Source organism: Delphinus delphis, chromosome 16 (assembly GCF_949987515.2).
Source record: "Delphinus delphis chromosome 16, mDelDel1.2, whole genome shotgun sequence".
Lineage (NCBI taxonomy): Eukaryota > Metazoa > Chordata > Mammalia > Artiodactyla > Delphinidae > Delphinus > Delphinus delphis.
In genome coordinates, this window is record NC_082698.1 from 81,548,758 (window position 1) to 81,560,987 (window position 12,230).

At 47.2% G+C, this 12,230-nt stretch overlaps 1 protein-coding gene across 1 annotated transcript in view; it reads right to left on the bottom strand.

The window, feature by feature from the left end:
* DISC1 (DISC1 scaffold protein) overlaps positions 1–12,230 on the bottom strand; it is a 337,105-nt gene that overhangs the window by 207,683 nt on the left and 117,192 nt on the right. Inside the window, 1 exon segment of the mRNA XM_060033786.1 lies at positions 10,890–11,116. Within this exon segment, the coding sequence (XP_059889769.1) occupies positions 10,890–11,116 (227 nt within the window).

The following is a 12,230-nucleotide window of genomic DNA, read 5'->3' on the forward strand; positions in this document are numbered from 1 at the left end:
TTAATTACCTGCTAAGGACAAGCATATTCACATAAAGCTGCAGACACAGTTTACACCTTACGTTTCTCTCAGGCTCTTCCGAAATCCGCTTACAAAGCTAAAACAGACTGCTGATGAACAAAATGAATAGACAGCAAGAAAAAACATCCAGTTGACTCAACAAGTAACTGGATAAGGAATCAAACACCAATACCAGTACCGCTCAAAGAGGAAGCTGAGGAAATCTGCCCAAAAGAATGTACAAAGTAGTTACGACAGTGGTGGCCAGGATGAGCACAGTAACAAAAACGACCCTCACGTATAAGGCACAGGGGCCCCCTGCACGGAGCTAAAGGAAACCTAGAGGTTTTGGGTTGGGTCCTCCCCAGCAGCACAGGGAAGATCAATCAGCCCTTCAGCAGTTTGGAAAAGATGTGCTAATGACTGACTGAAGTCCAGCCAGCAATGAGCGGGCGTTCCCAACCTGGGGGTATTCGCTACAGTCACTGGGAAAGGGTCTCTCTGAGCAAAACTGAATTACTTCTGCTGGAAGAGCTTAAACCCTTCAGCTCAAGGTCTGAAAAGCAGTTTAGTTTGGTGTATTCCTTTAACATCTGAAAAGTTAAAGCAGGGACTAAAAACATATGACCTGCAGACAGGAAAACACTCTTGGGATATGTCAGGAATAAGAAAGTCTGGTGAAAGGGAATAGAGGATTGCAGAAGACACCCAAACTACACAGAAATTAAGCGCAGGACAGTTCTCAAGTTGACAATAATGAAAAATAACAACTGAAATTGACCAGAAGAAAAGCTCTTAAAATAGGCCGCAGGCATTCACATAGGCCGAGAGCTAACCCAGAGTCACAGCACTAGGAGGATCAGGTACAGTCATTTCAATCTTTGAGAATCCATGAGGCTCCAGTTGAAAATAATTTATCAGATACCTAAGATATAAAAGAGGAGTGGGGCCTCCCTGGTGGTGCAGTGGTTGGGAGTCCGCCTGCCGATGCAGGGGACACGGGTTCGTGCCCCGGTCCGGGAAGATCCCACGTGCCGCGGAGCGGCTGGGCCCGTGAACCATGGCCGCTGAGCCTGCGCGTCCGGAGCCTGTGCTCCGCAGCGGGAGAGGCCACAACAGTGAGTGGCCCGCGTACCGCAAAAAAAAAAGGGGAGTGGGGCTTCCCTGGTGGTGCAGTGGTTGAGAGTCCTCCTGCTGATGCAGGGGACACGGGTTCGTGCCCCGGTCCGGGAGGATCCCACATGCTGCGGAGCGGCTGGGCCCATGAGCCATGGCCGCTGAGCCTGCGCGTCCGGAGCCTGTGCTCCGCAGCGGGAGAGGCCACAACAGTGAGTGGCCCGCGTACCGCAAAAAAAAAAGGGGAGTGGGGCTTCCCTGGTGGTGCAGTGGTTGAGAGTCCTCCTGCTGATGCAGGGGACACGGGTTCGTGCCCCGGTCCGGGAGGATCCCACATGCTGCGGAGCGGCTGGGCCCATGAGCCATGGCCGCTGAGCCTGCGCGTCCGGAGCCTGTGCTCCGCAACGGGATAGGCCACGACAGGGAGAGGCCCGCGTACCGCAAAAAAAAAAAAAAAAAAAAAAAAGAGGAGTGGATGAGTCTACCTATTACAAACTTCCCAAATGAACTACCTAAATAATAATAAATGTTGTAAATTCCTTGAAGAAAATAAAGCACAGGGAATTCGTAAAATATTAAAATGCAATATTTAAAAATATATAGGCATTTTTCACCCTCCTTTGGTCTATGTTTGTTTTAAATCTTAATAAATTTACTCCAGCACAAAATAAAGGTTTTTTTAAAATCTGTAACTAAGATGAGACTCCTGCTTTGAATTCCTCAAACACACCCAACAAAACACAGAAGTCAGGGTCCTGTTCTTCAGGGTGAGTGGCATCTGGACCCACCCAGATAGGTGGCGGTTTCAAGTCTCTTCCTTCTTTTCCAACCCTTTCCATCTTTTCCAAGTTGTGCCTTGATTAATATTTCCCATTGCCTGTGACAATGACTTTCCAAAGAAAATGGGAGGACACAATGGTGAGTTCCCAATTCTGAACAGCGGCCGCACGGCGATTTCAGCTCCATCCATGTCTAGTGCCTGCTTGTCATAAGCATTAGAAAAGAAAGAACCTGAGCACCGCAGCGGGGATGGTCATGGGCTGCCCAGGGGAGGTTGAAGGGAAACTTACTTGGGGGCTAGGAGGAACAGAACTACTGTTTTTTTAAAAAGCAATTTATTTTAACCTATTTCACAAAATCTGAAAGTGCAAAGTGTTCTATTGATAAATGCAGAAGGGATCTCCAGCATCACCGAGTTCACACCTTCATTTATAAGCAAGACTTCCTGTTCCTCTAGCGCTGGCTGGTCCTCTCCTCTGGCAGTTCCTCTTCTGCTCTCCTGTCTTTGGAACTGATACCCACCTCTCTGACCCAAGCCAGTTGCCTGGTGGTCTCCCGGGGTTGCCCGTGTTTAGAGACCCGTTTGCTCCGATCCCTTTCAGGGGCCACCAGGTGATCCGTGGGGCATAAAGAGAACTCACTGGCCTGGAATGGCAGTGTTCTCCTTTGCTTGGAGCCATGACCCATGCTCTGCCCAGCTGCACACCTTTCCATTGCCTTTCCATTGCTTGCATGGGCACTTGACTCCAAGCCCCGCTCTCTCCCAAGCCATCCGTGTTAACCTTTTCTCTCCCTGCCCTATTTCCAAAAGTGGTCAAAGACATCAGGACACTACTGCTGTGTGAATCTAGACCCTCGGCAGCCTCCTCCGCAAAATATACTGCAAAAGGATACAAAATTAATGCACAGAAGTCTCTTGCATTCCTACACACTAATGATGAAAAATCTGAAAGAGAAATTAAGGAAACACTCCCATTTACCATTGCAACAAAAAGAATAAAATACCTAGGAATAAACCTACCTGAGGAGACAAAAGACCTGTTTGCAGAAAACTATAAGATACTGATGAAAGAAATTAAAGATGATACAAACAGATGGAGAGATATACCATGCTCTTGGATTGGAAGAATCAACACTGTGAAAATGACTGTACCACCCAAAGCAATCTACAGATTCAATGCAATCCCTATCAAACTACCAATGGCATTTTTCACAGAACTAGAACAAAAAATTGCACAATTTGTATGGAAACACAAAAGACCCCGAATAGCCAAAGCAATCTTGAGAAAGAAAAACAGAGCTGGAGGAATCAGTCTCCCTGACTTCAGACTATACTACAAAGCTACAGTAATCAAGACAGTATGGTACTGGCACAAAAACAGAAACATAGATCAATGGAACAGGATAGAACACCCAGAGATAAACCCATGCACATACGGTCACCTTATCTTTGATAAAGGAGGCAAGAATATACAATGGAGAAAAGAAACCCTCTTCAATAAGTAGTGCTGCGAAAACTGGACAGTTACATGTAAAAGAATGAAATTAGAACACTCCCTAACACCATACACAAAAATAAACTCAAAATGGATTAAAGACCTAAAGGTAAGGCCAGACACTATAAAACTCTTAAGAGGAAAACATAGGCAGAACACTCTATGACATAAGTCACAGCAAGATCCTTTTGACCCACCTCCTAGAGAAATGGAAATATAAACAAATGGGACCTAATGAAACTTAAAAGTTTTTGCACAGCAAAGGAAACCATAAACAGAACGAAAAGACAACCCTCAGAATGGGAGAAAATATTTGCAAATGAAGCAACAGACAAAGGATTAATCTTCAAAATATACAAGCAGCTCATGCAGCTCAATATCAAATAAACAAACAACCCAATCCAAAATGGGCAGAAGACCTAAATAGACATTTCTCCAAAGAAGATATACAGATTGCCAACAAACACATGAAAGATGCTCAACATCATTAATCGTTAGAGAAATGCATATCAAAACTTCAATTAGGTATCACCTCACACCAGTCAGAATGTCCATCATCAAAAACTCTACAAACAATAAATGCCGGAGAGGGTGTGGAGAAAAGGGAACCCTCTACACTGTTGGTGGGAATGTAAACTGATAGTCACTATGGAGAACAGTATGGAGGTTCCTTAAAAAACTAAAAATAGAACTACCATATGATCCAGCAATCCCACTACTGGGCATATACCCTGAGAAAACCATAATTCAAAAAGAGTCATGTACCACAATGTTCATTGCAGCACTATTTACAGTAGCCAGGATATGGAAGCAACCTAAGTGTCCATCGACAGATGAATGGATAAAGAAGATGTGGCACATATATACAATGGAATATTACTCCGCCATAAGAACAAACGAAATTGAGTTATTTGTAGTGAGGTGGACAGACTTAGAATCTGTCATACAGAGTGAATTAAGTCAGAGAGAGAAAAACAAATACTGTATGCTAACAAATATATATGGAATCTTAAAAAAAAATGGTTCTGAAGAAACTGGGGGTAGGACAGGAATAAAGACACAGACATAGAGAATGGACTTGAGGACACAGGGAGGGGGAAGGGTAAGCTGGGACCAAGTGAGAGAGTGGCATGTACATACATACACTACCAAACGTAAGGTAGAGAGCTAGTGGGAAGCAGCCACATAGCACAGGGAGATCAGCTCGGTGCTTTGTGACCACCTAGAGGGGTGGGATAGGGAGAGTGGGAGGGAGAAGCAAGAGGGAGGGGATATGAGGATATAAGTATACGTATAGCTGATTCACTTTTTTATACAGCAGAAACTAACACACCATTGTAAAGCAATTATACTCCAATAAAGATGTTTAAAAAAGTATATTGCAAAAACCAATATATTGCCCAATATATCTTACAGGGTTGTGAGCAAAAATGAGCATTTTGTAAACAATGGTGACATTTAAATTAATGTGTTATTATTATAAGAAAGACGACATGATAAATATGAGAGCTGTCCCAAACGCTGAGGATGCCGTCTAATCAAGGAAGCCTTCCTGCAAGAAACGTCAGTCTCACGCTCCTTATATACTCCAAACTCACTGCATTGACTCTCTGGGCAAAGATCTGTCTGCCTCAGGAATTCCTGGGAAAAGCAAAGTATCTGCTTTAAAAATAAAGAGAAGTCAGAATCTCATCTAGCACTTTTAGCAACACAAAGCAGTCCTTCTCCTCCAGATGAGCCCTCATGCTCTCTGTCTCATGGAGCCATTGTTCCTGACAAACCAACCAGGTGAAGAAGGACAAAGGCAGAGAAGGAAGAAAAGCAAAGACCAGAAGCAGAGACTGAAGAACAGAATCACAGCAAGTGGAGAAGCAGCCTGGAGACCGCGGGCATTTCTTCGGAAATCTCTAAATTGTCCCAGTTTGGCACCATCCCCCGGGCGCATCACTGGGACACACACAGCTGTCCCCCTGCACACACCCACTGAGAATCTGCCTCGCTCCTCCCGGGTCCCGGAGTCTGTTTTCCGATTCAGGCCTTGCTGTTTCACTGTCTTTTCACTCTAATAAGATACGTATCTGAGGGGAAAGTGGGACGATTGATTTTTTTTCCAGTCAGTTGTGAACTGCTGAATTTCATTATTTTAAATCTCACTTGAAAAGAGCCGTGACATCAGCCTGGCTGCTCATCGTGGGCTGAGGGCAGGTGTCATGGGGAGGCCGGAGCACCTCCAAGAGTTGGCCAGCCTCGCCGGGGGGCCCTGAGCGGTTAAGCAACGGGGACCAGGGAGCAAGCCCGGCTCTCCACCACCACCCTTCCCCAGCTCAGATGCGCCCACCGAGGTCCGGCCAGCCTGGCCGTAACCAGGGCTTCAGTTTGTTTTGCAATTTGTGCCAACGGCTTGTAAAAAGATGTGACATGTTTCTTCCAAATGTACAACGAGAGACAATCCATCCGTGAGCTGCCACAACACATTTCAGGCAAAGCATGAAAAATTCCAGGAGCTGAGGAATGAACTCAACCACAGACTAATACAAACCAGCCAAGCGTCTCTGAAGAACGTTGGAAAGTAGCGTCCACAGCCCTCACTCAGCTCTGTCGTTGCTACTCTGATTACTCCTACCTGGCTTTACGGTCAGCCAGGGTCATAGCTGGCCCTGTCCCCACTGATGTTCAAGGCACTCAGACCAAAAGAGGGGCAGAGCTGATGGCCCTCGAGGCAGATGGGCTGCAAATCACAACCCTCCTCCACTTACAGAAATAAACAGATGGACACTCACACCCCGAATGCAGGCACACCGTCCACGAAAACCGCAGAAACTGTCACCTCCTTCCTCCCTGTGTCCCCATCCTTCCCCTCCCCTACCCCACACCCCAATCCCACTACAGAGAGGGGGGAGGATGGGTTTCCGTAGGGGAGGATCAGGTTCACTAGAGAAACCCATCCTTCTAGACCTCTCCCATCAGAGGAAGACTTGCAGGAGGAAACAAGGAGTTTGTTCTAAAGCTGAGAGATTGGAATCCCAGGGATGAAGGCAAGTCCAACTAACGTACAACATACATCTTTTGAGTGGCTTTTGTCTTTCACGCGTCCCTGCCCTGTAAGCTTCCATACTGCAGAGTTCCTGATACCCAGGTACTTAAGAAAGTTCTCCTCTTATTCATTGGAAGACAACCATTCTCTCTGGCTCTATCAAAAGGCAGCTCTGATGTCTGGGAAGGCAGCTCTTTCATTCCATCCTGCTAAGACATTTGATCCAAAACACAGATGTCAGAAAATTCAACCTGCTGCTTTGATTTCTATTAAAATATCCAAATAAAAAGCCGTCAGTTCTCCGGTCCCCAGCAGGTGCCCTTCTACTTCCAGTCCTTCTTGAACAGCAGTGGCCCAAGGATTCCCCACAAGCTACAGTCCGAAAGGAAGGTACCCACACAAGCAGTGTCCACCAGTGAGTCACTCACAAACGCCAAGTGCCCTTAGGAAGCTCCTTCTCAAGCGCAACGTGTGGCTTATCCAGGGAAAGCAGCACAGCCTCCCCGTGGAACTTGAACACTGTGGAATCAGTCAGAATCAGCTCCTCCCCAGACAGCACCGTGAGTTTCTAGCTGGCCTCTCTTCATAAGACCAAGACTTTCCTATTTCACAATTTGTCTGGATCTCTTCATCTGGCCTGAGAAGAAACTACAGTTGACCCTTGAACGACACAGGTCTGAACTGCAAGAATCCACTTATACGCAGATATTTTTCAATAGTGACTACTACACGGTCAGTGGTTGGTTGAATTCCGGTATGCAAAGGAACCACAGATCCAGAGCGCCAGCTTTGAATTACCGGAGATTAATCCCCACATTATTCAGGGGTCCACTGTACTCTCACAACAAACAAAGACAGCTATTGATGCAGATAAGAGGCGTTCTAGCTGGGGCACCTATGGGATATCGTTCTAAAAGAAAACCAATCCCTCATAGCAAACACTGTGATACAATTAGTTAAGATACTAGGTCAAGCAATCTCTGCTCTGTTGGCCAATAAAACCACATCGGCTGCTTTCAAATGCTCCATTTCTAGGAGTGAGTACCGCAGCCTGTCAGCTTGGCAAAAGCATGCCTTCCTTCTTATGGAAAGCACACATATCAATGATGGTTTTTCCATTTGATATCTATGGCGAGGAACAGCACGATGCCGCCCTCCTCCAGGTGGAAGAGAGGAAGCTGACCAGACGACACCTGCACCTGGGAGGCGCCCCCTGCGCCACCAAGTAAATAAAGGAGATGCCAAGGGTCCGCTCCTGCAGGGTTCCCCAGATGACGAGAATGCCTCAGGGTGGTCCCTCTCCAGCAACATGGAACCCCACTCAGTGCTGGCGGTGCTCTCAGCACAGGTGGGAGGTCACACTATGAACTAGCCATTGAATTGCCCGTGTTGCTTTTTGTTTGCAGTCACTCTGGGACTTTCCCTCCCACCCTTGCCACGCAACCGTTAGTCCTTCTATTCCTAAGACTCCCTCCTACACTGAGCCCTCATGGGTTCAGGTCACTGAGATGCCCAGGTGTTCCTGCAGGCAGATCAGCACAAAAAGTGAGAGCCTGGGGCTTCCCTGGTGGCGCAGTGGTTGGGAGTCCGCCTGCTGATGCAGGGGACACAGGTTCGTGCCCCGGTCCGGGAAGATCCCACATGCCGCGGAGCGGCTGGGCCCGTGAGCCATGGCCGCTGGGCCTGCGCGTCCGGAGCCTGTGCTCCGCAGCAGGAGAGGCCACAGCAGTGAGAGGCCCGCGTACCGCAAAAAAAAAAAAAAAGTGAGAGCCTGCTCCTGACCTGAACTCTGTAACCTCCGTGGGCACAGGTGGATTCGGGGATGATGGGTCCTCCCCGAGGAGCCCCCAGACGGCACTGCAGCACGTTCAAGAGCCATCCTTACGTCGGATTTCCCTAACAGCGTCATAGAATCAGATTGCCACAAACCTTGAAAGGTCTTTCAAGAGTCTGTTCAGTTGATTAGAGCACTGGATGACTCGGCTAAAGTCACACCTTTATTTCGTCTGCATCTCATCCTGGTGAAAAGGCAGCCTGGAGCACATGGGCAGAGTAACAGACTAGAAATGGTAAGATCTGAGTTCAGGGGCCCAGCTCCATCAGCTGCCACACTCTGGAGCTCTTTGTTTTAGACTAAGAGCTCTCTAAGTGGAAACTATCTAAGTTAGGTCTCTTACTAGCTGCATCCCCAGGAAATTTTCTGAGTTCTTATTTCCTCAACTGTTAAATGAGAATAACGAGGACAGCCTGCCCACCACGCCGGGCTGCTCTGTCTGCCATGAGTCAGCAAGTGAGAAAGCAGGCGCCCTGCCTCCTGTGTGTCTCTGTATGGGGCCAGGGCACACCTGCAGGGACGCTGCCCGGGAGTTCAGCTCAAAACACAGAGGCTTTGTGAAATACTGCAGTGGGCTCTAAGCTAAGCACGTCCTCCTTCTTCCCCTCGAAGTGCTTGTGCGAGAGATGAGAGGAGTGAGACTAACCTCTGCGCTGTTCAAAGCAAAAGGAGAAATAAGTAGGACACATCTGGATGGCGGGACCAAAAAAGGCTCACTTTAAGCTTCATGTGTAAATGTGTTCTTTTATACACATAAAAATAAATGCACATGTGTATTTCATCTTGTATATTACACACACTCCATATATACATCTAATATAATGCATACGTCACACGTATAATTACATGATACGTAATGTGTATTATCGTGTGTGTGCATGTGTATATGTGCGTGCATTTGTATATGTGTGTGCATGTGTGTGTGTGCGTGTGTGTATGTGCATGTGTGTATTGTGTGCGTCTGTGTGTGTAGCATGACTTCCGTAGGAGGGACAAGGGAAGCAGGAGCAGGAAAGATCCCTAGAGCCAAGGCTATACCGTAAGGACGCAGGCGAAAGTGAAGCAGAAAGAGCGCAGGCAGACTTGATGGTGAGTTTCTTCTGGCTGAAATCTGGCAACAACACACATCTCTTCCCCCTCTCCACGGGCACGAGCCCGGGGTTAGAGTTCTGCAGGGAAATATCAGGGCTGGGAGGGGAGGGGAGGACACCATGGGCAGATCCCTGGACAAGTGTCCAGCTTCGATGGGCTGGATCGGGTGTGGGACACGTGTGAGAGGGGACAGGTACTCGCTGACTAGTCTAAAACACATTTGGAAGGCAGTTAGAAGGCTTCAGAAGACTGAAAGCCCCGTGATAAAAACGACAGGCAGTAAGCATGGTAAAGCACTTGCCGCCACCCAGGCACCGTTACGCGAGCTTTATACGTATTAACTCAGTGCATCCTCCGAACAGCCCGTCCCTCCCCCAATAATAAGTGGTTCCAGCTAATAAGCGGTTGAGTGAGGTAATCAGATGGTAGAGTCCATATTCTCAACCGCTACAGGGGGTGACGTTTCCTTAAGTATTTTCTGCAGCGTAATAACCAGGCAGAACTTCCATCCCCCTCGCTGCTCTACACCCGCCGCACCCGCAGGCCTCACCACACCTGCGTGTTCATCCAGGCACGGCTCACTTTCTGTCTAACATGAGTAAGGGTGGGTTCTGCCTTTCGCCATATAAGGTTATGACCTCCCCAAAGGCAAGAGGTCCATGTGTATCTCTTGGGTCTCCCAAGACGCAGAACACAAGGAAAGTTCTCCCTCTATAGCAAGTGGATAAGAAACTAGGCTATGAGAGGGAGGGAGATGCATGAGGGAAGAGATATGGGAACATATGTATATGTATAACTGATTCACTTTGTTATAAAGCAGAAACTAACACACCATTGTAAAGCAATTATACTCCAATGAAGATATTAAAAAAAGAAATTAGAAAGTGAAAAGTAAAACTAAAAAAGAAAAGAAACTAGGCTTTGACGTAATGAACAGGAATTTAAGTATCAGTTTTGCTCTTATTAATTGGGACTTTGGGCAAATTATTTGACCTTCTTAAACTCTCTTGTTCTCCTCTGTGAAATGGGTATAATAATAGAAGCAACTCAGAGTAAAGCTTAGCACAGTGCCTGGCACATAGTAAGACTCAGTAAATGTTAGTGCCATGAATAATGACTCATTCTTCCAGGCCACTGATGGGGCCTCCTCCCTCCAGCTCACCAGCCTCTCCTGTCTCCAGCTGGTCACCCTCAGCAAAGGCTGGCATCCAAATCTCCAACCAACTGAGCCCCAGCAGATCTCAAAAGGGAAGGAAGGCACCCCTGGGGCGTTTGGACATGGGAAAGGTCCGTATCAGAATGGAGAGGAATCGTGGTATTTAGCGGGTATGTAGCCAGGGTGTAAAATACCCTGCGATGTGCAGGACTGCCCGACACCATGAAGAATTTTGCCACTCGAAATATCAACAGTGCTTCCCTTGAAAAAACAAAGCGCTGCTTGGAAAATAATTTATATATGCGGGCCAGCAGACAAAATCAATCCCATAAACAGATGAACGAGATGAGCGATCCAAAATCAGTTAGGAATCACCAGTACCTCCTGATGGTTTCGGGCGGCTCTGCACGGACGGGAATCTGCTCGGCCAAGGCCAGGGTGTCCTGCAAGGTCTTGCTGACCTCCTGCAACTCGCCCAGGGACAGCCCTCCCATGAGGTCGCAGCCCTGCCACGGGAGGACCCACTCCTGCTCTTCTAGTTCCCGTCTCAGCTGTTGATCTTTTGCGTCCAGCACAGACATCCTGGCTTGGAGGGCTTCGATCTCTTTCTGTAGAGAATAGAGAGAGATTTTGTAAATTCACCCTGCTCGCGGCAGACTGCACTGCTGAAAATGAGTCCTTTCCATGAGAGTCCGCCATATGCATGAGAGCCGTGAAGTTGCCCTTCTGAAGCAGGCAGATTTTTGGAGGTTTGCTGAACTGGAAAAATCACGCCAGCTTTGTATTTCTGATTAGTTGGCATAAGGAGAAACATTCCCTCCCAAGCGTGAAATAACTCCGGGTGGCGAGCCAAGAATTCGACTTGGAAGAAGGCAGCAAATATATAAACGACTTACTTCATTTCAGGTGACAGAGCTAGAACACAGGGCGGCAAACTTCATGGACTTGAGACACCAGTAAGCAGGAAACACAACCCACAGACCAAAAAAGAAAAACAAACGAGGCTTGGCTGGTCTGTCCCCAAACATGCAGATTTACCATGTAGAGAAAGATCAGAAATAATAGCCTCTTAAGGCTACAGGATTGCGAGAAAAACGACACACCGCAGATAGCACTCTCCTGTCTCGGTTCATAAAAATAGTAAATCAATTTAACTTCCACTAATACAACAAACCAAAATCCAAAGAATCGAGTATTGTCCAATCTTGAGGTCGATGGATAAAACAAGCAGCAGGTAACTGAATGCCCGCTGTGCGTAAAGTGTTACGGCAGCTCATCATCTCACTGACCATAGGATTCTGAAGCTAAAACGAGACTCTTTTAATTAACATACTCCCAGGTTCCATGCGCTGGTTTCCCGCTGATAAGAGCATAGCTCTAACCCTGGCTGTCCCCCCATCTCTCACCCACGTCCTCTCAGCCTCAAGGTACAGATCACCCACTGACCCCTCTTCCAGTAGGGGAGGAAGGACACACAGCAGGAGGTACTGAGGATCCACCCAAGACACCCTAAGAAAACAACAGCGTGTATCCCACTGGTCCAAGATTATGGTATTACTGACACTGTCTCCCATCTCACCTCCCTACTTCCAACCTTTGAACTCCCATCCCCTATTCTTTTCTTTTCTGTTTGTTTTGGGGTTTTTTTAACTGTGGTAAAATACAGGTAACATAAAATGTACCATCTTAACCATTTTTAAGTGTAATTCAGTGGCATTAAGT